Source organism: Oncorhynchus keta, unplaced genomic scaffold, assembly GCF_023373465.1.
Source record: "Oncorhynchus keta strain PuntledgeMale-10-30-2019 unplaced genomic scaffold, Oket_V2 Un_contig_4469_pilon_pilon, whole genome shotgun sequence".
In the NCBI taxonomy this organism is placed as follows: domain Eukaryota; kingdom Metazoa; phylum Chordata; class Actinopteri; order Salmoniformes; family Salmonidae; genus Oncorhynchus; species Oncorhynchus keta.
Window position 1 is genome coordinate 2,208 of NW_026287788.1, and position 27,384 is coordinate 29,591.

The window sequence follows — 27,384 nt, forward strand, 5'->3', positions numbered from 1 at the left end:
CTCTGGTGGTTTTTAATGAAAGGGGACTGTTGTCTGTACCTGGCGTCTCCACCCTCTGGTAGTGGTAGGGGTTGACACACACCTCATCCTTCTTGGTGTGGAAGGCGTACTCACAGAGCTCCACGGCCCGCAGCTCGTGGTGGGACTGCAGGTCCGGCCAGCGCCACAGGCGGCAGTAGATGACGTGCGGGAGGCCCTTCCTGTGGGACACCTGTAACCGTCCATCCAGAGACCTGGCAGAGACAGAGAGGTTTGTTTTGTTGTTACTGCTTTGGGAGTTATAAGTTCATAAACTGTTTTGCCTAGAGACAGAGAGGTTTGTTTTGTTGTTACTGCTTTGGAGTTATAAGTTCATAAACTGTTTTGCCTAGAGACAGAGAGGTTTGTTTTGTTGTTACTGCTTTGGAGTTATAAGTTCATAAACTGTTTTGCCAGAGACAAACTGTTTTGTTGTTACCTGGAGAGTTCATAAACTGTTTTGCCTGGAGAGAGGTTTGTTTTGTTGTTACTGCTTTGGAGTTATAAGTTCAGGTTTAAACTGTTTTGCCTAGAGACAGAGAGGTTTGTTTTGTTGTTACTGCTTTGGAGTCACAAGTTCATAAACTGTTTTGCCTGGAGACAGAGAGGTTTGTTTTGTTGTTACTGCTTTGGAGTTATAAGTTCATAAACTGTTTTGCCTGGAGACAGAGAGGTTTGTTTTGTTGTTACTGCTTTGGAGTTATAAGTTCATAAACTGTTTTGCCTAGAGACAGAGAGGTTTGTTTTGTTGTTACTGCTTTGGAGTTATAAGTTCATAAACTGTTTTGCCTAGAGACAGAGAGGTTTGTTTTGTTGTTACTGCTTTGGGAGTTATAAGTTCATAAACTGTTTTGCCTAGAGACAGAGAGGTTTGTTTTGTTGTTACTGCTTTGGGAGTTATAAGTTCATAAACTGTTTTGCCTAGAGACAGAGAGGTTTGTTTTGTTGTTACTGCTTTGGAGTTATAAGTTCATAAACTGTTTTGCCTGGAGACAGAGAGGTTTGTTTTGTTGTTACTGCTTTGGGAGTTATAAGTTCATAAACTGTTTTGCCTTTTGGCACATTGCTTGAATAGTTTGCCGTTCTTGAAAATGGCCAAGCAGGCCAACTCCAAAAAGGTAAGAACACAATCTCACGACTATGAGTGTACAGAGATCACACCCCATACACTGAGTAATAGCAAAAACATTTCACCTTGCGAGCAAAACACTTTAAAGCCCCCCCACCCCCACCCACCTGCAATTATATACATTGGTCCGGAGAGAAGAGTGTGCAATTTTATACACTACATGAAATGTGTTTCCATGGCCGAGCAGCCGCACACAAGTCTAAGATCACCACGAGCAATGCCAAGTGTCAGCTGGAGTGGTGTATAGCTCACCGCCATTGGACAATGAAACAATGGAAACACGTTCTCTGGAGTGATGAATACGCTTCACCATCTGGCAGCCCCGACAGACGAATCTGGGTTTGGCGGATGCCAGGAGAACGCTACCTGCACGAATGCAGTGCCAACTGTAAAGTTTGGTGGAGGAGGAATAATGATTTGGGCTAGGCCCATTAGTTCCAGTGAAGGGAAGTCTTAATGCTACAGCATACAATAATATTCCAGACGATTCTATGCTTCCAACTTTGTGGAAGGGCCTTTCCTGTTTCAGCAAGCCCCGTGCAAAAAGTGAGGTCCATACAGAAATGGTTTGTCGAGATCGGCTTGGAAGAACTTGACTGGCCTGCACAGAGCCCTGACCTCAACCCCATCGGACACCTTTGGGATGAATTGGAACGCTGACTGCAAGCCAGGCCTAATCGCCCAACATCAGTGCCTGACCTCACTAACGCCGTGGCTGAATGGAAGTAAGTCCCTGCAGCAACGTATCAACAACTAGTGGAAAGCCTTCCTAGAGGAGTGGAGGCTGTTACAGCAGCAAAGGGGAAAACAACTCCATATTAAATGCCCATGATTTTGGAATGAGATGTTGAACTAGAAGGTTTCCACATACTTTTAGTAATGTAGTACATACAGTTGAAGTCAGAAGTTTATACACACCTTAGCCAAATACATTTAAACTCAGTTTTTCACAATTCCTGACATTTAATCCCAGTAAGAATTCCCTGTCTGAGGTCAGTTAGGATCCACACTTCATTTTAACAATGTGAAATGTCAGAATAATAGAAAGGAGAATGATTTCTTCCATCTTTTATTTCTTTCATCACATTCCCAGTGGGTCATCAGTTTACATACGCTCAATATACTCACTATCAGTTCTCTATATACTACTGTAACCCAGTAACTGGTCTTCTGTGGCCTAGACAGCTTCCCTCAAATATACTCAATTAGTATTTGGTAGCATTGCCTTTAAATTGTTTAACCTGGGTCAAACGTTTCAGGTAGCCTTCCACAAGCTTCCCACAATAAGTTGGGTAAAAATGTTGGCCCATTCCTCCTGACAGAGCTGGTGTAACTGAGTCAGATTTGTAGGCCTCCTTGCTCGCACATGCTTTTTCAGTTCTGCCCAAAATGTTTCTATGGAATTGAGGTCAGGGCTTTGTGATGGCCACTCCAATACCTTGACTTTGTTGTCCTTAAGTCATTTTGCCACAACTTTGGAAGTATGCTTGGGGTCATTGTCCATTTGGAAGACCCATTTGCGACCAAGCTTTAACTTCCTAACTGATGTCTTGAGATGTTGCTTCAATATATCCACATAATTTACCTTCCTCATGATGCCACCTATTTTGTGAAGTGCACCAGTCCCTCCTACAGCATAGCACCCCCACAACATGATGCTGCCACCCCCATGCTTCACGGTTGGGATGGTGTTCGTCGACTTGCAAGCCTCCCCCTTTTTCCTCCAAACATAACGGTGACCATTATGGACAAACAGTGGACCAGTTGCCCATCTCTGGGCTGACCCTGATTTAGCATCCCAGCAGCAGAGGGAGGCTGTCTAGGCCACAGACGACCAGTTACTAGGTTACAGTAGTGACAGGGTTTCTACCCATGGCCATCTGTTGTCAATGAAACATGTAGACCACTGAGCCAGGGTACATGTAGGGGAAAACGCCTGCACTCTTGAATTGAACTGAACAAAAATGATTCCACTATAACCGTGGAAACATTCAAAACATTACCAATGGAATTAAAAATGTTCCTTTATAGAATTTCAGACAGTCAGAAAGACGTCTTCACAGCGTATAAAATCTAACTACACAGCAGTCACACCACAGCTTGTGAATGTTTGGTTTAATATGACCCCTTATTGTCATGGGTCAGAGCTGTGTGAGAAGGGTTTTTAGGTCTAATAATAATAATAATAAGTGGCAATGATATCACTAACTCAGAGACAGGAGGTGTAAAAGGAGAAGCTACGCATGGCTTTCAGCTTGTTATTAGTAGGAGAACTTGTGGTGGGGGGTTAGGAAACGTGCAGCCGATTCATCACGACTGAATTTCACCTTGTTTTTCTAACTTCACTATTAATTCTCCGGTTACAATTACATGGTCAAAATCCTGACGTGAATTATTACCATCTTGGTAAAGGGATATCATCCTGCTGACGGTCCAAAGTAATGAGGTCATCAGGTCATTTCAGGTCATTTCAGCCAGCCATGACACCCACCATCAATCGTTTCTGGAGTTAGAAACAAAATGCCATTCCTGAAACATTTTGTTGACATTTTAAAATCGCAGAAAAATTCTGATTGCAACCAAATTGGTCATTTGAATTTATAGGATTTAGATACTATTCAGTAAATATAATACCCAACATCCAATTTGGACCAAACTACTTCTTACAAATGAGTAAGACATGAAGAATCCATTTATTAAAAAAAAAAAAAAACACTCAAGGACCCTATGACAATCCAACAACCAGTATACACTATCAGTTCTCTATATTTGACAAGATGTATGGAGTAGAGGTTGACCGATTAATCGGAATGGCCGATTAATTAGGGCCGATTTCAAGTTTTCATAACAATCTGAAATCGGTATTTTTGGGCGCCGATTTGGAGTTTTTTTTAACATTTCTTTTTACACCTTTATTTAATATTTATTTAACTAGGCAAGTCATTTAAGAACACATTCTTATTTTCAATGACGGCATAGGAACAGTGGGCTAACTGCCTCGTTCAGGGGCAGAAAGAGATTTTCACCTTGTCAGCTCGGGGGATCCCATCTTACAACCTTACAGTTAATGAGTCCAACGCAATAACGACCTGCCTCTCACTCGTTGCACTCCACAAGGAGCCTGCCTGTTACGCAAATGCAGTAAGCCAAGGTAAGTTGCTAGCTAGCATTAAACTTATCTTATAAAAAAAACAATCATAATCACTAGTTAACTACACATGGTTGATGATATTACTAGATATGATCTAGTGAGTCCTGCGTTGCATATAATCTGACTGAGCATACAAGCATACAAGTACAAGCATACAAGTATCTAAGTATCTGACTGAGCGGTGGTAGGCAGAAGCAGGCGTGTAAACATTCATTCAAACAGCACATTCGTGCGTTTTGCCAGCAGCTCTTCGTTGTGCGTCAAGCATTGCACAGTTTATGACTTCAAACCTGTGAAAGTGAAATGGCTGGTTAGTTAGCGCACGCTAATAGCGTTTCAAACTTCACTCGCTCTGAGCCTTGGGGTGGTTGTTTCCCTTGCTCTGCATGGCTAACGCTGCTTCGATGTGGTGGCTGTTGTTGTGTTGCTGGTTCGAGCCCAGGGAGGAGCAAGGAGAGAGACGGAAGCTATACTGTTACACTGGCAATACTAAAGTGCCTATAAGAACATCCAATAGTCAAATGTATATGAAATACAAATCGTATAGAGGGAAATAGTCCTATAATAACTACAACCTAAAACTTCTTACCTGGGAATATTGAAGACTCATGTTAAAAAGGAACCACCAGCTTTCCTATGTTCTCATGTTCTGAGCAAGGAACTTAATGTGAGCTTTCTTACATGGCACATATTGCAATTTTACTTCTACAACACTTTGTTTTTGCATTATTTAAACCAAATAGAACATGTTTCATTATTTATTGGAGACTAAAATGATTTTAATTATGCATTATATTAAGTTAAAATATGTGTTCATTGGTCATTATTACAAAATATATATATATAAATAAAAATATGCCAATTAATAGTTAGCAGCTTTTTTTGGTTCTCCAATAATCTGTATCGGCGTTGAAAAATCATAAATCGGTCAACCTCTATTTTTCTTCCCTGTTAGTTTAATCTGGTCCCCCACTAAGCTCTTTAGAAGCCTGCAGGAGAGTCTCAGGAGTCTAACCAGTGACCTCATCGTACCAACGCTCCATGCTGTAATGTGATTGGAGGAGCCTTCAGTGGTACTCAGCCATACTGAGCGCGTGTGCGTTAGTCTCAGCCAACTACTGTGCCTCCAGAGGGAAAACATTAATATTTCATAGCAGCTTTTCACTGTCTTGGCATTTTGAGAAAGGGGGGTTACTAGCAGAATTCCCCTGTGTGTGGTGGTGGAGGACAGGTGTGTGTGTGTGGGGGGTGGGTGTGGGGGGATTCAACAATGTTGCCTTAAACCAAACTAAATAATTAATCCATGAAAACGTGTGTGTGTGTGCGTCCCAGCAGAAAATCTATAACATACAGTCCCGAAGTCGCATTGTCACACAGAGCATTCAGTTCTCTATCCTGACGAGCTCTCGGTCCTACTCAAACACATCCTCCTGTTCTTATTAAACAAAAAGTTATTTCACACAGCGCATGGCACAGGGCAAGGTCCCCTTTTATGAGCCCCAATTGGCTGAAAAGGAGTCAGTGGGTTGCTGTTGCCACAGCCCGTAAACGAGCAGCCATTTCCTGGGGCTTTGCACATCAGTGAGTCCTGTGGCCATCATAAAGAATTAAGGTTAATGGGGGGCTGGGTTAGCTCAGCTCACTCTCTAGTGTTCTGTGTGTGTGTGTTTAACTATCCTTGTGGGGACCAGAAGTCCTCACAAGGATAGTAAAACAAGGAAACATTTGGGTAAGTGGGGACATTTTTCCAGTCCACGAGGAAAAATGCTATTTTAGGCTTAGGGGTTACATTTACGGTTCAAATTAGGGTTATAATTAAGGCTATGGGATACAGGCAGGTTTAGGAGTTCGGTATAGTTTTAGGGTTATGGGTTAAAGGTTAGGCTTGGGCGTGGATTTGAGTCAGTGTAGTATTTTCAAAAAGTGTATCAAATACATTCCAATATTCAACTACTAGTTTTTTTTAAAACATAAAACTAACCACATAACCTTTAGTTATCTGAATAATTGTTTTGAAATGTATTGAAAAGTAATAGAATAGTATTTGAACCCAGGTTTGTTTAGTGTGTGTGTACAGACTGGGCTGAGGTGATGTAACTGCGTCTCAGGCCCATGCTCTACAGTGGGTGTATTCCTTTGGGGTTTAGGCTGGGGGTTGACACTGAACATGGAACAGACAAAAACATGCTATTCACCAAAACTATTACGGTGTGTGGCAGAACCACATTTACAGCAGAACTGTGCAAATATACCACTTTGGTAACAGAATAAACCAGGAGAGAGATTTTACCGTAATTTCCAGTAAATGTTTTTAGTTTTATTTACTATGGTAATTGTTAAAAGTTGTCTTTGTGCATAGAATTGTATGGTTTGTTAAACTTTGAAAAATCAATAGTTTTTGTTTGGCATACATTTTAAATTGAAAAATCGGAGTCTCTGAGTAATTCCTTTACCTTGGAATTGCCCATTCTCATTCCCTGACTCAGCCCTTCACTGGGACCCTACTCTCGTCACTGCACCCCCGCAACAGCTTTCTGGTCTGGACCAACTCAGGTCCAGGAAACACAAGACACACAGATTCAGACTCCAACAACAGCCAACAACTTCACATACAGCCACCGAGTCACTGTTCAAGACATTTACCACAGCGATAGAAGTGATAGAAGTGAGTGAAACGTTGCCCAGAACAACCCCCAGCCATTCATAACATGCCACCGTCCCCGAGCGACTACCATGTTGTTGGAGGGGCCATACCAGGCCCCAGACGACCTCGCACTCTTCAAATATGCTTTATGAGTATGTGGAGCGCGTTGTGTTTCAAATATGTTCCAGGATGGCAGTAGAGGAATGGCTTTGACCCGGTATGCCCTGCCGGTGCCGGTGGGCGAGAACTCTGACAAGACATGAAAGATGGATCGGGTGCTGGGGAATGGAAAACACCAAATGGGTTCAGGAAGGATCCGGAGTCCAAGCCCTCCATGGACCCAGGCCAGCAGAACAGCCAGGCCCTAGCTATGGCTGTGTGACTGTGGCAAGTTACACTGAATGACACTCTCAGCAATCCCGCATTGGACAGGCCATATACAAAAATAATATCATTTCAGTGACAGAAACTGGGTAAACAAGTACATGACCTTCTAGAGTGTATCTGGGGGGAAAAGTAGTGAGAAGCGGTGAGTCACTAGACCTAGCTAATGGAGCATGGTTACTCATGTTTATCCCCAGTCTTGATTCCATTCAGCTAGACCTAGCGAATGGAGCATGGTTACTCATGTTTATCCCCACAGTCCTGATTCCATTCAGCTAGACCTAGCTAATGGAGCATGGTTACTCATGTTTATCCCCACAGTCCTGATTCCATTCAGCTAGACCTAGCTAATGGAGCATGGTTACTCATGTTTATCCCCAGTCCTGATTCCATTCAGCTAGGCTTATGTAGCGTTACAGTATAGCTCGGTATACACTCGACACTTACATGCAACTTCAGCTATCAGAATACGAAGACAGCATTGAAAAGACGGGTCTTTAGGCCAACAAAAGTTGCATTGCCTAGAGTTACTCTAACCGGTTTGCAATCCCTTCAGCTTTGCTTGCTGGCTAGTTACAGAGGTCAGCTGGCTAGACAGCTACAGTAGTTGGCCACTGCCATTAAGTTGTTGTGTTATCAGATGTAGCCTGTTCCACCGTTTGCAGAATGCATTCAGGTATTTGAATAAAGCGTGACAAAGGGAAATCTGTTAACAATGTGGACATTTAAATGTAGGTGTTGAACTGATGTGGAAAAGGTTAGAAGTTGAATTTGCTTTGGGGGAACTGGGTGGAGGGTACTGTGGCTCTCCAACAGAGACTGACCCGGAGCCCCCTCACAACCCTGGAGGAGATGGGAGACCTGCACCCTAAATCCCCCCTGCCTCACCCACATCGCCTGCTGTTGTGTGTGTTGTCTATGTTTGTGTAGTATGGAGAAGAAAGGGCCCAGATTTGTGGGTTAGTACAGCTGCTGCTGCTGGGGTGGAGGGGTTAGGGGTTGTGTGAGTGGGGGTTCTCAGATTTAAGGGGTTGGTGGGGTGTGTGTGAAGGGTGTGTGTGTGTGCCTCAGATCAGAGACTCCGACTGGCCCAGGCTGAGCTGCACTAATCTGAGGGGGCAAAACAAACACTTTGAAGCACGAACAGTCACACACTGGCTACGGTTCTGTGCTCCAAGCGCCTCTGAACACACACACACACACACACACACACACACACACACACACACACACACACACACACACACACACACACGTGGACCAAGGCCAAAACTTTGGCCACGGAATTCTTCAGCTCACTCAGCACACTGCTACAGTGAGTCAAAAGGAAGTTGGACTGGTAGAAAAACATCCACCAGGCTACATCGTTGTACTTATTTAAGATATTTAAATGAATGACAGTTTATTCACTAATAATCCTAATCCTGGTTGGTTTAGCCTATAGGCTATGCTTTGATATAGAATCTAGTTAGACTAAACATTCTATTTCTGCTCCCTCATAATGACTAACTACAGTCGAGCAACACAACAAAGACTACCTTGCCTGTCTCTAATGTCCATAAACTACAGAGACTGATCTACAATAACAGGATGGCCATGTCCTCATACAGAAATATGAGCGGGAGAGCAGGGGAGAGAGCAGGGGAGAGAGCAGAGGAGAGAGAAGGGAGAGAGAAGGGAGAGAGCAGAGAGAGAAGGGAGAGAGCAGGGGAGAGAGCAGGGGAGAGAGCAGAGAGAGAGAAGGAAGAGGAGAGAGGAGAGAGAGAGAGCAGGGGAGAGAGCAGGGGAGAGAGCAGAGAGAGAGAAGGGAGAGGAGAGAGCAGGACAAAAGGGGGGGGTAAAGAATGACAGACTGTCTCAATAGATCAGGGCGGCTCAGAGTGTCTGCTGCCCCCCCCCCCTCCGTCTGTCCCCCTGGCCCGACTACTTCCCCTCTCCTCCTCTCCACCCTCCAAGCATTGTGTGCCCCATCATAAAAGCTTGTGGCCAAAGTGTCCAATCTGACTGGAAGCAGTCAGTGGTAACCTGGTAAATGACACTGCATCAGCAAGCAAAACATGGGGGAGGGGCCTAAATGATACCACACACTTCCTGAACTCTACCTTTACAGCTTCCATGTCTGGGGGAAATCCTAAGGGTGTGTGCACCTGCCCTGCCAGTCATTCACCTGCTAGCTAGTTAGATATTTCCTCTCTTCCCCTCAGCTCAAAACAGCAGGCAAACACATCCTGTTTCAGTGAGCACAGCTGGAGTAGAGACAATGTGTGTGTGCCTGCCTGCGTCTGGGGTGGTCTCAACACCAACATCAAACACACGGGGAAAAGGCTACTGTTCGTTCAGCCAAGATGAAATACTAACTGAAAGTTAAATAGGTTCAACCATTAGATAGGCAGGGAGGATCTAGCCTGGACCAAAATACGTTATGCTTCATTTGATTTCAACTGATAAAAGGTATTGCAGACCACCCTGGATGTTGCTTTAGGGCCTTTGCTTAATGCTTAACCTAATATTGCCAAGGAAACACTAGCCTGAGCACAGCAACTAAAAACAAACAGACAAAGAAGAGACTAGCCTGAGCACTGCAACTAAAAACAAACAGACTAGCCTGAGCACTGCAACTAAAACAAACAGACTAGCCTGAGCACTGCAAGTAAAAACAAACAGACTAGCCTGAGCACTGCAACTAAAACAAACAAAACAAACAGACTAGCCTGAGCACTGCAACTAAAACAAACAGACAGGGACACAAGCCTGAGCACTGCAACTAAAAACAAACAGACTAGCCTGAGCACTGCAACTAAAACAAACAGACAGGGACACAAGCCTGAGCACTGCAACTAAAACAAACAGACAGGGACACAAGCCTGAGCACTGCAACTAAAAACAAACAGACTAGCCTGAGCACTGCAACTAAAACAGACTAGCCTGAGCACTGCAACTAAAAACAAACAGACTAGCCTGAGCACTGCAACTAAAAACAAACAGACTAGCCTGAGCACTGCAACTAAAACAAACAAAACAAACAGACTAGCCTGAGCACTGCAACTAAAACAAACAGACAGGGACACAAGCCTGAGCACTGCAACTAAAACAAACAGACTAGCCTGAGCACTGGAACTAAAACAAACAGACAGGGACACAAGCCTGAGCACTGCAACTAAAACAAACAGACAGGGACACAAGCCTGAGCACTGCAACTAAAACAAACAGACTAGCCTGAGCACTGCAAGTAAAAACAAACAGACTAGCCTGAGCACTGCAACTAAAACAAACAAAACAAACAGACTAGCCTGAGCACTGCAACTAAAACAAACAGACAGGGACACAAGCCTGAGCACTGCAACTAAAACAAACAGACTAGCCTGAGCACTGCAACTAAAAACAAACAGACTAGCCTGAGCACTGCAACTAAAAAACTAACTAAAACAGACACACACTTTCTGGTTGACTCGCTCAACAAAGGCGTTTAATCTCAATCTGTCTGGGACAGACCCCTCAGAGCCATCACAATGTCTCCTCCTCACACACACCCACACATTTTAAAGCAGGTACCTGAGTCACAGTCCAGACTGTATTGTTCTCTAGTGATGTGATACACACTGGTTCACTGAGAGTTTGTCTGTCTGTGTTGTAATTACCACTGGCTGCTCAACCCTATTGTTTGATTTGTCTGACAGAAAGTGGATACTGCTGTCTGAGACATCTCTCTTTCTGTTCCTTCGGCGTGTGTCTCCATCTGTGTGTGTGTGTGTGTGTGTGTGTGTGTGTGTGTGTGTGTGTGTGTGTGTGTGTGTGTGTGTGTGTGTGTGTGTGTGTGTGTGTGTGTGTGTGTGTGTGTATAGTCTTGGCAGATGGGTACAGAAGGACACAGTGTTGCCTGTCTGCTCTGCCTGGTAGCTCCAGCGTGTACAATCACCGTACCTGTCTGAGACATCTCTTTCTGTTCCTTCGGTGTGTGTGTGTGTGTGTGTGTGTGTGTGTGTGTGTATAGTCTTGGCAGATGGGTACAGAAGGACACAGTGTTGCCTGTCTGCTCTGCCTGGTAGCTCCAGCGTGTACAATCACCGTACCTGTCTGAGACATCTCTTTCTGTTCCTTCGGTGTGTGTCTCCGTGTGTGTGTGTGTGTGTGTGTGTGTGTGTGTGTGTGTGTGTGTGTGTGTGTGTGTGTGTGTGTCTCCGTGTGTGTGTGTGTGTGTGTATAGTCTTGGCAGATGGGTACAGAAGGACACAGTGTTGCCTGTCTGCTCTGCCTGGTAGCTCCAGCGTGTACAATCACCGTACCTGTCTGAGACATCTCTTTCTGTTCCTTCGGTGTGTGTGTCTCCGTGTGTGTGTCTCCGTGTGTGTGTGTCTCCGTGTGTGTGTGTGTGTGTATAGTCTTGGCAGATGGGTACAGAAGGACACAGTGTTGCCTGTCTGCTCTGCCTGGTAGCTCCAGCGTGTACAATCACCGTACCTGTCTGAGACATCTCTTTCTGTTCCTTCGGTGTGTGTCTCCGTGTGTGTGTGTGTGTGTCTCCGTGTGTGTGTGTGTATAGTCTTGGCAGATGGGTACAGAAGGACACAGTGTTGCCTGTCTGCTCTGCCTGGTAGCTCCAGCGTGTACAATCACCGTACCTGTCTGAGACATCTCTTTCTGTTCCTTCAGTGTGTGTGTGTAGTCTTGGCAGATGGGTACAGAAGGACACAGTGTTGCCTGTCTGCTCTGCCTGGTAGCTCCAGCGTGTATCATCACCGTACCTCATCCAGAAGCTGGAGGGTTTTGTGTGACAATTCCCCAGTGGATGTGGGCACCGGGTCATCTGCATTTTTGGCTTGTTGACTGCTTCTGTGTGACCAAGCAGAGGGCATCACGGGTATTGTGCGCGCACGTGTGTGTCAGGTCTGGTCATGGTATTAAGTGTGAGTGCCCCAATCGTGGTCTCCACGCTCCCTCCATGCGCTGAGTGTGTGCGGGGCTTATAGTGTGTGTGTGTGTGTGAGTGTGTGTGAGGCATGGTTAGTCAGCCCAGAGGAATGTGCTGCGGCTGGTTGCTGGGGCCTTGGGGAGGGTGTGGGCTGCTGTTTGGTTAGCAACTGCTGCTCTGTGTGGAGGCGGCAGGAGTTAGGTTGTATTAGTGAGAGAAAGCTCTACTCTGCTTTGCCTTGGCCTGACCACTATCTGTCTGTGGGGGAGAGGAACACTAACTCTTCACACAGACAACAAGCCTGCTTTGTGTCCTATTGGCCACGACTATAACCACGACTTCCACCACAACTACAACCACGACTACCACCATACTGAACAAAAATATTAAACTCAATCATTTCAACCATTTTACTGAATTAGCGTTCATATAAGGAAATCAGTCACTTTAAATACATTGATCTGTATGTCACATTTAAAAAAAAAAATATATATATATATATCTTTATTTAAAGTCAGTTAAGAACAAATTCTTATTTTCAATGACGGCCTACCAGGGAACAGTGGATTAACTGCCTTGTTCAGGGGCAGAACGACAGATTTTTACCTTGTCAGCTCGGGGATTCGATCTAGCAACCTTTGGTTACTGGCCCAATACTCTAACCACTAGGCTACCTACCGCCCACATGACTGGGCAGGGCACAGCCATAGGCCCACCCACTGGGGAGACAGGCCCAGATAATCAGAATGAGTTTTTTTTTATTACAGACAGAAATACTCCTCAGTTTCATCAGCTGTCCGGGTGGATGATGGATCCTCATAGGCCACATCTGTCAGGTGGATGATGGATCCTGATAGGCCACATCTGTCAGGTGGATGATGGATCCTGATAGGCCACATCTGTCAGGTGGATGATGGATCCTGATAGGCCACATCTGTCAGGTGGATGATGGATCCTGATAGGCCACATCTGTCAGGTGGATGATGGATCCTGATAGGCCACATCTGTCAGGTGGATGATGGATCCTGATAGGCCACATCTGTCAGGTGGATGATGGATCCTGATAGGCCACATCTGTCAGGTGGATGATGGATCCTGATAGGCCACATCTGTCAGGTGGATGATGGATCCTGATAGGCCACATCTGTCAGGTGGATGATGGATCCTGATAGGCCACATCTGTCAGGTGGATGATGGATCCTGATAGGCCACATCTGTCAGGTGGATGATGGATCCTGATAGGCCACATCTGTCAGGTGGATGATGGATCCTGATAGGCCACATCTGTCAGGTGGATGATGGATCCTGATAGGCCACATCTGTCAGGTGGATGATGGATCCTGATAGGCCACATCTGTCAGGTGGATGATGGATCCTGATAGGCCACATCTGTCAGGTGGATGATGGATCCTGATAGGCCACATCTGTCAGGTGGATGGATTATCTTGGCAAAGAAGAAATGCTCACTAACACGGATGTAAAACAAATGTGTACAGAATCTGAGAGAAATAAGCTTTTTGAGCGTATGGTGAATTTCTGGGATATTTTATTTCAGCTCATAAAACCAACACTTTACATGTTGTGTTTATATATATATATTTATCAGTACTTTCCATGTTGTGTTTATATATATTTATCAGTACTTTACATGTTGTGTTTATATATGTATCAGTACTTTACATGTTGTGTTTATATATATGTATCAGTACTTTACATGTTGTGTTTATATATATATATATTCATCAGTATTTACATGTTGTGTTTATATATATATATATTCATCAGTACTTTATTCATGTTGTGTTTATATATATATATATTCATCAGTACTTTACATGTTGTGTTTATATATATATATATATTCATCAGTACTTTACATGTTGTGTTTATATATATATATTCATCAGTACTTTACATGTTGTGTTTATATATATATTCATCAGTACTTTACATGTTGTGTTTTATATATATTATCAGTATTCATCAGTACTTTACATGTTGTGTTTATATATATATATATTTATCAGTACTTTACATGTTGTGTTTATATATATTTATCAGTACTTTACATGTTGTGTTTATATATATTTATCAGTACTTTCCATGTTGTGTTTATATATATTTATCAGTACTTTACATGTTGTGTTCGTATATATATTTATCAGTACTTTACATGTTGTGTTTATATATATTTATCAGTACTTTACATGTTGTGTTTATATATATTTATCAGTACTTTCCATGTTGTGTTTATATATATTTATAAGTATGTGTGCGCCAAGATTACTGTTCATTTTTAGATTTTAATTCGTAAATCGGTTAGTTTTTAGACCTGATTTGCTTTAGTTTGGTTTTAAAATATTTTATATTATTTAGTGTTAGGGACAGAAAGCATGCTGGGAGGCTAGGAGACATGTGATGTATAGTGATTTTGGAGGATGTCCCTTCTTGCAATGAGGGCGGGCAGTTCAAATGATAACGCCAAGCTCAATGTGACTTATATAGTGGAGTGAAACTGACGCCCATGCTGACGACAATCCAATGCTTTTCAACTTGTCTCAGAGGCTGCGGATCCCGTGTCCCCCAGAGCAGAAGACCCCTGGGTTTATTTACGTCTACATTATGCCCACATTGCTGTGGTCACTCTCCCTTCACATTTCTCACTGTCAAACCGTGAAGGATAATTCTTCAAGTTTTACCGGTGAAATGTCCACGCAGCATCTGCATATTAACCATGTGATCTCAATCACTTTCATGGGAATATTCATTCAGATCAACTTGAGCTATACAGTGTCTTTTTGAATGAGGTACAGTGAGCACATTTTGGAGCAGCTTGTGTTAAAAACAGGTAGGCTTTGCTGCAGTTTAAGTTTCAATCAAAGCACATATTTTGCCTAGTGGCACACTTGAGTTTTGGCCACATCCTGAAATATAAGAAATTAGGTGGTGTTTGTCTTACAGTAACTTTAGACTATGCAGTTATATTTGGCAGGGGTGGCAGGTAGCGTTGGGCCAGTAACCCAAAAGTCACTGGTTCGAACACCGGAGCCAACAAGGTGAAAAATCTGTCGCTGTGCCCTTGAGCCAGGTAATGAATCCTAATTGCTCCGAGGGTGCTGTACAACGTTGACCCAGGCCGTGACCCCATTCCCTGTGGGTTTTTTCAGAGGGAGTTGGGATATGGTGACCGTGACCCCATTCCCTATGGGTGTTTCTCAGGGGAAGTTGGGATATGGTGACCGTGACCCCATTCCCTGTGGGTGTTTCTCAGGGGGAGTTGGGATATGGTGACCGTGACCCCATTCCCTGTGGGTGTTTCTCAGGGGGAGTTGGGATATGGTGACCGTGACCCCATTCCCTGTGGGTGTTTCTCAGGGGGAGTTGGGATATGGTGACCGTGACCCCATTCCCTGTGGGTGTTTCTCAGGGGGAGTTGGGATATGGTGACCGTGACCCCATTCCCTGTGGGTGTTTCTCAGGGGGAGTTGGGATATGGTGACCGTGACCCCATTCCCTGTGGGTGTTTCTCAGGGGAGTTGGGATATGGTGACCGTGATCCCATTCCCTGTGGGTGTTTCTCAGGGGAGTTGGGATATGGTGACCGTGACCCCATTCCCTGTGGGTGTTTCTCAGGGGGAGTTGGGATATGGTGACCGTGACCCCATTCCCTGTGGGTGTTTCTCAGGGGAGTTGGGATATGGTGACCGTGACCCCATTCCCTGTGGGTGTTTCTCAGGGGGAGTTGGGATATGGTGACCGTGACCCCATTCCCTGTGGGTGTTTCTCAGGGGGAGTTGGGATATGCCAGAAACACATCTCCAAAACACACTTGTGTGTAACAGGACAAATATAACCCACAAATAGTACCATTTTTATTCATTTCTGTTATGAAGAATACTATCACTATGGGACCTGGCAGACATTGATCTCACATCATTAAAGGAGCACCATTCACCAGAGCAGCCTGTTCTCTACGAGGAGAGACGGTGTTAAGTAGAGTACCGCACATGAGCAGAAACTTTGGGACCTTTAGCGTTCAGAGTCCCGGAATGGCCAATTTCAAGTTTCCATAACAGCCGGAAATCGGTATTTTTAGGCGCCGATTTGCCGATTTTTTTTACACCTTTATTTAATCTTTATTTAACTAAGCAAGTCAGTTAAGAACACATTCTTATTTTCAATGACGGCCTGGGAACAGTGGGTTAACTGCCTTGTTCAGGGGCAGAACGACAGATTTTCACCTTGTCAGCTCGGGGGATCCAATCTTGCAACCTTAACGAGTCCAACGCAATAACGACCTGCCTCTTTCTCGTTGCACTCCACAAGGAGGCTGCCTGTTATGTGAATGCAGTAAAGCCAAGGTAAGTTGCTAGCTAGCATTAAACTTATCTTATAAAAACAATCAATCATAATCACTAGTTAACTACACATGGTTGATGATATTGAGCATACTGAGCATACAAGTATCTGACTGAGCGGTGGTAGGCAGAAGCAGGCGTGAAAACATGAATTCAAACAGCACTTTTGTGCGTTTTGCCAGCAGCTCTTTGTTGTGCATCAAGCATTGCTCTGTTTATGACTTCAAGCCTATCAACTCCCGAGATGAGGCTGGTGTAACCGAAGTGACATGGCTAGCTAGTTAGCGCGCGCTAATTGTCGTTGTGTTCCTGTTTCGAGCCCAGGGAGGAGCGAGGAGAGGGACGGAGGCTATACTGTTACACTGGCAGTACTAAAGTGCCTATAAGAACATCCAATAGTCAAAGGTATATGAAATACAAATGGTATAGAGGGAAATAGTCCTATAATTCCTATAATAACTACAACCTAAAACTTCTTACCTGGGAATATTGAAGACTCATGTTAAAATGAACCACCAGCTTTCATATGTTCTCATGTTCTGAGCAAGGAACTGAAATGTTAGCTTTCTTACATGGCACATATTTTACGTGGAAAATATTGCACTTTTACTTTCTTCTCCAACACTTTGTTTTTGCATTATTTAAACCAAATTGAACAGGTTTCATTATTTACTTGAGGCTAAATTGATTTTATTGATGTATTATATTATGTTAAAATAAGTGTTCATTCAGTATTGTTGTAATTGTCATTATTACAAATAAATAAATAAAAATCGGCCGATTAATCAGTATCGGCTTTTATGGTCCTCCAATAATCGGTATTGAAAAATCATAATCGGTCGACCTCTAGTGTGTGTACATAGTTGAGATTTCACTGTAGGTCACTTCGGTGGTATAATGCATTCTCAAATATTTTCTAAATCGCAACTAGGCCAGTTTATTTCATCATGACATGCTTTATCTAATAGACACCATCACCCACGCTTCTATTGCTGTACAACAGCACTATAGACCACTTGTGGTGGGGGACACCAATCTGTTAATTATTTTGTTATCAGCTCAAGTTCCTCCCTCTGTTCTTCCTGCTTCCTGCTTCCGTTTCTCTCTCCCCACTTCCTCTCCCTTAGTGTTGTCACAATACCAGAATTTTGACTTCCATACCAGGTTAAGAAACAATACTCAACACTCTTTACCAGAACAATACCACAGTAAATAAATTAGGCATATTAGCCACAGAATGGCCCTTAATCCAGACACAAACTGAGGGACTGTCTTTCTCCTGCTCAAACATGCTGCCGTGTGAGTCGGTGGCACCAGCCTGCAGCCCTGCAGTCAAAGGGACGTGTGTGTACAAGACAGACTGCTGCTCCCGGGCCCTGGCCCCGAACCAAGAGTGAGAGAGACAATTCTGTGCCGTCTGTTACAGTTCTGCTCTCTCAGCTCTGCTCCACAGTAAAGGCCTTCAGTTTGGGACGGGTCAAGAGGGAAGACCAGTTAAAATACAGTCAACTCATTAAACTAATTGACAATTGCTCCTAATTTTCAAATAGGATTGTCCATTCCATTCTATTTTAATGTATTGACAGCCGCTGAGATGGAATTGACTCTGCAAGTGTCTTCCTCCTAATCCTTCAAACTGTTGATTTTATTTATTTTTTATTTAACCTTTCTTTAAATAGGCAATTCAGTTAAGAACAAATTCTTATTTACAATGACGACCTAGCAGGGAACAGTGGGTTAACTGCCTTGTTCAGGGGCAGAATGACAGATTTTTACCTTGTCAGCTCGGGGATTCGATCTAGCAACCTTTCGGTTACTGGCCCAACGCTCTAACCACTAGGCTACCTTACCTGCTGGTTACTGGCCCAACGCTCTAACCACTAGGCTACCTGCTGGTTACAGGCCCAACGCTCTAACCACTAGGCTACCTGCTGGTTACTGGCCCAACGCTCTAACCACTAGGCTACCTTACCTGCTGGTTACTGGCCCAACGTTCTAACCACTAGGCTACCTTACCTGCTGGTTACCGGCCCAACGCTCTAACCACTAGGCTACCTTACCTGCTGGTTACTGGCCCAACGTTCTAACCACTAGGCTACCTGCTGGTTACTGGCCCAACGCTCTAACCACTAGGCTACCTGCTGGTTACAGGCCCAACGCTCTAACCACTAGGCTACCTGCTGGTTACTGGCTCAACGCTCTAACCACTAGGCTACCTGCTGGTTACAGGCCCAACGCTCTAACCACTAGGCTACCTGCTGGTTACTGGCCCAACGCTCTAACCACTAGGCTACCTGCTGGTTACTGGCCCAACGCTCTAACCACTAGGCTACCTTACCTGCTGGTTACTGGCCCAACGCTCTAACCACTAGGCTACCTTACCTGCTGGTTACTGGCCCAACGCTCTAACCACTAGGCTACCTTACCTGCTGGTTACTGGCCCAACGCTCTAACCACTAGGCTACCTTACCTGCTGGTTACTGGCCCAACGCTCTAACCACTAGGCTACCTTACCTGCTGGTTACTGGCCCAACGCTCTAACCACTAGGCTACCCTACCTGCTGGTTACTGGCCCAACGCTCTAACCACTAGGCTACCTTACCTGCTGGTTACTGGCCCAACGCTCTAACCACTAGGCTACCTTACCTGCTGGTTACTGGCCCAACGCTCTAACCACGAGGCTACCTTACCTGCTGGTTACTGGCCCAACGCTCTAACCACTAGGCTACCTGCTGGTTACTGGCCCAATGCTCTAACCACTAGGCTACCTGCTGGTTACTGGCCCAACGCTCTAACCACGAGGCTACCTGCTGGTTACTGGCCCAATGCTCGAACCACGAGGCTACCTGCTGGTTACTGGCCCAACGCTCTAACCACTAGGCTACCTGCCGGTTACTGGCCCAATGCTCTAACCACTAGGCTACCTGCTGGTTACAGGCCCAACGCTCTAACCACTAGGCTACCTTACCTGCTGGTTACTGGCCCAACGCTCTAACCACTAGGCTACCTTACCTGCTGGTTACTGGCCCAACGCTCTAACCACTAGGCTACCTTACCTGCTGGTTACTGGCCCAACGCTCTAACCACTAGGCTACCTTACCTGCTGGTTACTGGCCCAACGCTCTAACCACGAGGCTACCTTACCTGCTGGTTACTGGCCCAACGCTCTAACCACTAGGCTACCTGCTGGTTACTGGCCCAATGCTCTAACCACTAGGCTACCTGCTGGTTACTGGCCCAACGCTCTAACCACGAGGCTACCTGCTGGTTACTGGCCCAATGCTCGAACCACGAGGCTACCTGCTGGTTACTGGCCCAACGCTCTAACCACTAGGCTACCTGCCGGTTACTGGCCCAATGCTCTAACCACTAGGCTACCTGCTGGTTACAGGCCCAACGCTCTAACCACTAGGCTACCTGCTGGTTACTGGCTCAACGCTCTAACCACTAGGCTACCTGCTGGTCACAGGCCCAACGCTCTAACCACTAGGCTACCTGCTGGTTACTGGTCCAACGCTCTAACCACTAGGCTACCCTACCTGCTGGTTACTGGCCCAACGCTCTAACCACTAGGCTACCTTACCTGCTGGTTACTGGCCCAACGCTCTAACCACTAGGCTACCTTACCTGCTGGTTACTGGCCCAACGCTCTAACCACTAGGCTACCTTACCTGCTGGTTACTGGCCCAACGCTCTAACCACTAGGCTACCTTACCTGCTGGTTACTGGCCCAACGCTCTAACCACTAGGCTACCTTACCTGCTGGTTACTGGCCCAACGCTCTAACCACTAGGCTACCTTACCTGCTGGTTACTGGCCCAACGCTCTAACCACTAGGCTACCCTACCTGCTGGTTACTGGCCCAACGCTCTAACCACTAGGCTACCCTACCTGCTGGTTACTGGCCCAACGCTCTAACCACTAGGCTACCTTACCTGCTGGTTACTGGCCCAACGCTCTAACCACGAGGCAACCTTACCTGCTGGTTACTGGCCCAACGCTCTAACCACGAGGCTACCTTACCTGCTGGTTACTGGCCCAATGCTCTAACCACTAGGCTACCTGCTGGTTACTGGCCCAACGCTCTAACCACGAGGCTACCTGCTGGTTACTGGCCCAATGCTCGAACCACGAGGCTACCTGCTGGTTACTGGCCCAACGCTCTAACCACTAGGCTACCTGCCGGTTACTGGCCCAACGCTCTAACCACTAGGCTACCTGCCGGTTACTGGCCCAACGCTCTAACCACTAGGCTCCCTGCCGGTTACTGGCCCAACGCTCTAACCACAAGGCTACCTGCCGGTTACTGGCCCAATGCTCTAACCACTAGGCTACCTGCTGGTTACTGGCCCAATGCTCTAACCACTAGGCTACCTGCCGGTTACTGGCCCAATGCTCTAACCACTAGGCTACCTGCTGGTTACTGGCCCAATGCTCTAACCACTAGGCTACCTGCCGGTTACTGGCCCATTGCTCTAACCACTAGGCTACCTGCTGGTTACTGGCCCAACGCTCTAACCACTAGGCTACCTGCTGGTTACTGGCCCAATGCTCTAACCACTAGGCTACCTGCCGGTTACTGGCCCAATGCTCTAACCACTAGGCTACCTGCCGGTTACTGGCCCAATGCTCTAACCACTAGGCTACCTGCCGACTCGTAATTGTTGATGCAAAAATCGAACATAATAAAAACATCCAAATCAGGCAGTTTAAACTAAGGATGGCTGTTTGTTTTCAATGGGCTGCATCTCAATACAATGGGCTGCATCTCAATACAATGGGCTGCATCTCAATACAATGGGCTGCATCTCAATACAATGGGCTGCATCTCAATACAATGGGCTGCATCTCAATACAATGGGCTGCATCTCAATACAATGGGCTGCATCTCAATACAACGGGCTGCATCTCAATACAACGGGCTGCATCTCAATACAATGGGCTGCATCTCAATACAACGGGCTGCATCTCAATACAATGGGCTGCATCTCAATACAATGGGCTGCATCTCAATACAATGGGCTGCATCTCAATACAATGGGCTGCATCTCAATACAATGGGCTGCATCTCAATACAATGGGCTGCATCCTCAGCCTTCCACATCTGTGGTGGAAACTGGCAAAGCTGCAGTGCCGTTTGTCAGACCAGGGGATAGTCCTAAAAAAATTGGGACTTCTCACGAAAACGTTTGTAGCGAGCGTAAAGTTTGACCTAATTACTGATATGATCACTACGGCGAGCCTCTCACCAACACCATGGTGTTCTCCGTTTTGCTCTTAGACCCCCACAAGCTACGGACTCATCTGAGGTCGGTACCGTCGATGTGCCAACCTCTGTCTGTAGCGTCCGGACCGTTTGAGATGTATTCACCTTTATTTAACCAGGTAGGCTAGTTGAGAACAAGTTCTCATTTACAACTGCGACCTGGCCAAGATAAAGCATTGCAGTGTGAACAGACAACACAGAGTTACACATGGAGTAAACAATAAACAGATACAAACTAATATGACCCCACTACGGAAAGGGGAGACTCCCATGAAAACGATAGTGTTGTCCCATTTTGCTTGAGGAAGGCCACACCTAGCCTACAGTTCACTAAAGCACATTTAAAAGGACAGGGAGAGAACACTAGTCTTCTCCCCACTCAAACAGAGCAGGCTCCGTCACTTAACAGCCGCCTCCACTGGCTCTGAGAAAGTCACTCTAAAATGACTTGACAGATGTGAGAATGTTTGTTTTAGGCGGAAGTGGGCCTCTAAGCAGGCCTCACATACCGAAGTTCCTGCCAGTGCCATCAGCATTGCTCAGGCGAGAGAGTGTGAGCCATCACAAAGCCATAAGTACACACTGCAGAATGACTAAGACATGAATTTGGCCCAGAGCCTTAGTTTCTCAGAACTACCCATTATTTAAAAAGAAAAAAAAAGTGACTGTCCAAAACCACAAAAGTGTAGAGGCGCCGAGAAGCATGCCGAGCAATAGCTTTGCACCACAAAATAAGACAAACTCTGGGTAGAAAACTGCCATTTGTTGCGCAACATTTTAGAAAAGAAAAATGTAACAGGAAATAAGACGACTGGTTTCCAAACAAACAAATCATTATTTCGATGGTTTTGTATTCAGACAATCAGGAGGGAAAACATAATAATGAGGCCTAAAACCTCTCTATGACCCGCCATGACCCACTAGGCCAGCTATAGGCTAGAATTCTCTCTGATTACACAGCTTCTTAGAGGAGATTGCTGCTGTTAGGCCAGCTATAGGCTAGAATTCTCTCTGATTACACAGCTTCTTAGAGGAGATTGCTGCTGTTAGGCCAGCTATAGGCTAGAATTCTCTCTGATTACACAGCTTCTTAGAGGAGATTGCTGCTGTTAGGCCAGCTATAGGCTAGAATTCTCTCTGATTACATAGCTTCTTAGAGGAGATTGCTGCTGTTAGGCCAGCTATAGGCTAGAATTCTCTCTGATTACATAGCTTCTTAGAGGAGATTGCTGCTGTTAGGCCAGCTATAGGCTAGAATTCTCTCTGATTATACAGCTTCTTAGAGGTGATTGCTGCTGTTAGGCACGCTATAGGCTAGAATTCTCTCTGATTACACAGCTTCTTAGAGGAGATTGCTGCTGTTAGGCCAGCTATAGGCTAGAATTCTCTCTGATTACACAGCTTCTTAGAGGAGATTGCTGCTGTTAGGCCAGCTATAGGCTAGAATTCTCTCTGATTACACAGCTTCTTAGAGGAGATTGCTGCTGTTAGGCCAGCTATAGGCTAGAATTCTCTCTGATTACACAGCTTCTTAGAGGAGATTGCTGCTGTTAGGCCAGCTATAGGCTAGAATTCTCTCTGATTACACAGCTTCTTAGAGGAGATTGCTGCTGTTAGGCCAGCTATAGGCTAGAATTCTCTCTGATTACACAGCTTCTTAGAGGAGATTGCTGCTGTTAGGCCAGCTATAGGCTAGAATTCTCTCTGATTACATAGCTTCTTAGAGGAGATTGCTGCTGTTAGGCCAGCTATAGGCTAGAATTCTCTCTGATTACATAGCTTCTTAGAGGAGATTGCTGCTGTTAGGCCAGCTATAGGCTAGAATTCTCTCTGATTACACAGCTTCTTAGAGGAGATTGCTGCTGTTAGGCCAGCTATAGGCTAGAATTCTCTCTGATTACACAGCTTCTTAGAGGAGATTGCTGCTGTTAAACCCATTTGAAATGTTATCTAACAACTCAGGGCCTCTAAATCCACACCGGGCACTGAGGCTTTAGTGTTTAACACAGCTCCTGTTTCAATATGAAATAATTGTGCTTCATTTAGATCAGGTCAGTTGCTCAACTTCCTCAGGTTTAGGATTTGGGGTCTCGATCTGGTAGGTCGGTTGCGCAACTTCCTCAGGTTTAGGATTTGGGGTCTCGATCTGGTAGGTCGGTTGCTCAATTTCCTCAGGTTTAGGATTTGGGGTCGAGATCAGTGAGTACCTTGATCTGATGTGTTACTGGGGAATCCCATGTATAGACTTCCCTTAATGGACCCATCTATGGATTTCATCTCAGAAGGATCCAAAACATCATAAATATATTGATTCTTGGCCAATCTGGCATGAACTGCCCTACTCTAAAAACAGAAAGCCTAAATGGGTAATAACCATTGTTATTGTTCACAGTCAATTATTCAAAGTATGCCTATTTAGTGGGAGTTCAATTCTCAATTGAATGTAACAATATGACAACATTTTACAGACATTTTTTAATTATCATTTGTCAACTCGGGTCTCCCCACAAACACCTGTCCTATAGGCTACACGTGTTACCGTTCCATACAAGTCCACCACCATCAGCTCTATCAAGCCAGCTGTGACTCAGTGAAATCCAGAGCACAGTGCAGAGAGTCTGGTGAGTTACTGTAGCTTAGCTAGCTCATCAGCTGTGAGGATAGTAATGATGAGGCGCTGGGGAATTCATGTGTTAGTCAGGAGAGCTCCCCCATGACCACCTCGACAGGCCTGAGCAAGCAGCTGCTGTCAGCTCCACCACAGGGGAATAAATAGGAACAGACCTCCCGGGCAATGTGGGCCCGTTATTCAGGGGCAGGAAGTCCCCCTAAGCACTGCTCCTGGATCAGATTTCCCCCATTCCAGTCCCAGCATTGACTATATGACACTGGTCTGTGACAAGGGCTTTTGCACTACAGCCAGGGTATTAGGGAGATATTAGCGTATTATACTTCCGGGCCGGATATCTTCAGTGCTACAAGCCTGGCTAAGAGGATATTCAATTGACTGAAGAATGCACAACACTTGTGGTGGTCAAACAAGAATGTGGGAGTGTCTGATTATCTAAATATATCCAACTTCAGCCCACACCACCGCCCCAGCAGCTTGCTAACCAACAGTCCATGTCAGACAAAAGTGGAGATGAGATTTTGAAGGCTGATCCATTGATTAACTGCTGGAATTTATGGAACAACATGAACGTTTCAGCCAATCACAGGTCTGCTTTGTTGTGAGGTTCTGAAACACCAACAGTGACAGCAGTAGGGTCACAGAAGTTACCCAAACGTAAGCATTACATACTAGTGTGGCTGCAAATAAACCAAACATCGATACCGTATACTGAAGGATATGAAAGCTCTCTTGTACAATAAACACAGATGAGTTTACAAACAACACATTGACTGAGCTGATAAGGAGGTGTAAGTAGAAGCTAGCTTTTCAGCATTACAGTGACATGACAAGCTTACAAGGATGCAGCTGGAGAACTAGGCTAGGCCTAATTGATGTGTTTTTTAAGGAGAGTACGTTCGGTTATTACTGTGTAATGATTGAAATCTGTCAAGACAGCAGTGGATGTATTGCACTGCATGGCGAAAACGATGATTCAGCCTCGCCTACGCACCATCCTAGTAGAAAGCGCCCCAGATTAAGGCCAAATTATATAACTTCGTCACCCATTTGTGTTTAGAATTGAACAGCTGTCTATTCCACTATGCAGATTCGCCTCGTTTCCTGCATCATAAATATATCTACCGAGGGTAGTGGGTAGTTTGCCAGCCAGGACAGTGAACTAGAATTCGTTGTGCAACAAAAGTGGCATGCAATGATTATTGTTGAAAAGAAAACACGGGCAACCCTCAAAACATTCAACACTCGCTAGCTAGCTACAGTTGCTACCTAGCTATGTTTACTGTACAGTGATTGCTGATGCAGACAAGAGGCAGCTCACTGTATAACTTTGCTCAGTTAGCTAGCTGGCTAGTTACCTACCCATGGTTTGTGCAGGATGCCCAAAAGCCGAACTATTATTGAATGAGAAATATTCAATGGCTACAATATCAAAATTGTTTGCGAGGAAGAGAAAGATACAACTGGAAAGTCCAACCTAACTACCTAGCCAGATTTGTGTTTGAGAACTGTCACATTCAATCGATTCCATTTCTTGCGCAAACATTGCAAATGTATGTTTCCAGTCGCCTACCTTGGTATAGTAATACATTTCGTGTTGATATTCTGTGTCGTGATGGCTTTTTCCAATTCATCCAGTTGCCCTGTTTTCTTCAACTTCTTCACCAGGCTTTTCACAGCTTTTTCACACCATTTCTCCTCTTGTCCGTTCTGTTCGCCTTTTTTCCAACCCAAAAGCCTTTTCACAATGGGGGGAGTAAAAGGCAGAATTGACATCTTGAGGTCAGTAAAGTCCTTCCAGTACTGTGGTCCTTGGTTTCGCAAGATACAAATGTAAATATTTTGTAAAACTATCCAAAGGACAAAATGAAGTGGGCGCTTGAACAACGACTTTGTTAAATGTACACATATGCTGCACAAACAAAGTTCATTTGTAGCTACCAATTTTAGCGCACAGACTGGCTCAGCGATTACCGCACCACTCCACCACTACACTGTTGCACACGATTCAAATCAGTAACACTCCGCGGCGAAACGTAGTTCGCTCTAGTCGATTCGAAATGCATTCTTCATCCTCGCCTAAATTAAAGCCGTAGGTGAAAACCAAAGAACATTCGTCATTTTGGACTAAGGATTTTGAATGAAAAAATATATATGTAATATGGCCTCCTCTCCTACACGCGTTGGTATACGTGTGATTATCAACGAAGTTTGGCCAAGTTCATAGTCATCCGCCGTCGTAGGCTCCGTCTGAAGTCTAAAAAATCTGCTTCAAATGTAAACGCAGGACGACTACCCTCCGTAGACTCCCCATTCAGACTGCAAAGTAGATCTGTGAAAGCCCGTAGGCTGCAGCTGACCAAAATGTGCTGCATCTGCATTGCACGGGCCCTGCCTTTCGCCCGGGCCTGCCCCACCGGCCCTGCCCCACCGGCTCGGTCCCAGTCCCTGGTCCCAACCCATACCAATTGCCAAGAGTTGTGATAAAAACTCCACATAACGCTCAAGTCTGACACATTATGTAACATTCCACAATGCATGCAGCACCAACACTTAATAAAACATAGAGGCCTATAGAAGATCACAAGGTTCCTTTCATCAATGAGAACTGACTTTGTACACAGCAACCTTGTGCATATTGCATAAAGTGTGTAATCTCTGCTCATTATTAGAAAAAAATAACATAAACCATATTTGATTCCAGAACTCAGGAGAGGCTGTGCTCTTGTCTAACCATTTGGGAAACTTTTTGAAGGGGTCCACTGCCAATGTGTTCCAGATTATTGGACAGAATCCACACAACACACCACTAAAGTACCTGTCATACTTTCCTCTTCGTAGAACACAATCCTAAAACTGTGATTGCTACAAGACTGTGGCAGTCAAATCAAATTGT

At 45.1% G+C, this 27,384-nt stretch overlaps 1 protein-coding gene across 1 annotated transcript; it reads right to left on the reverse strand.

The window, feature by feature from the left end:
- Positions 1–26,907, reverse strand: LOC127924701 (mothers against decapentaplegic homolog 3-like; the record flags this gene model as incomplete). Its single annotated transcript, XM_052509406.1, has 2 exons — positions 26,062–26,907; positions 1–233 (listed from the first exon to the last, which is right to left on the reverse strand). Coding segments are annotated over exons 1-2 (436 nt in total), but the record flags the coding sequence as incomplete, so codon positions are not given.
- Positions 26,908–27,384: the final 477 nt, after the last annotated feature.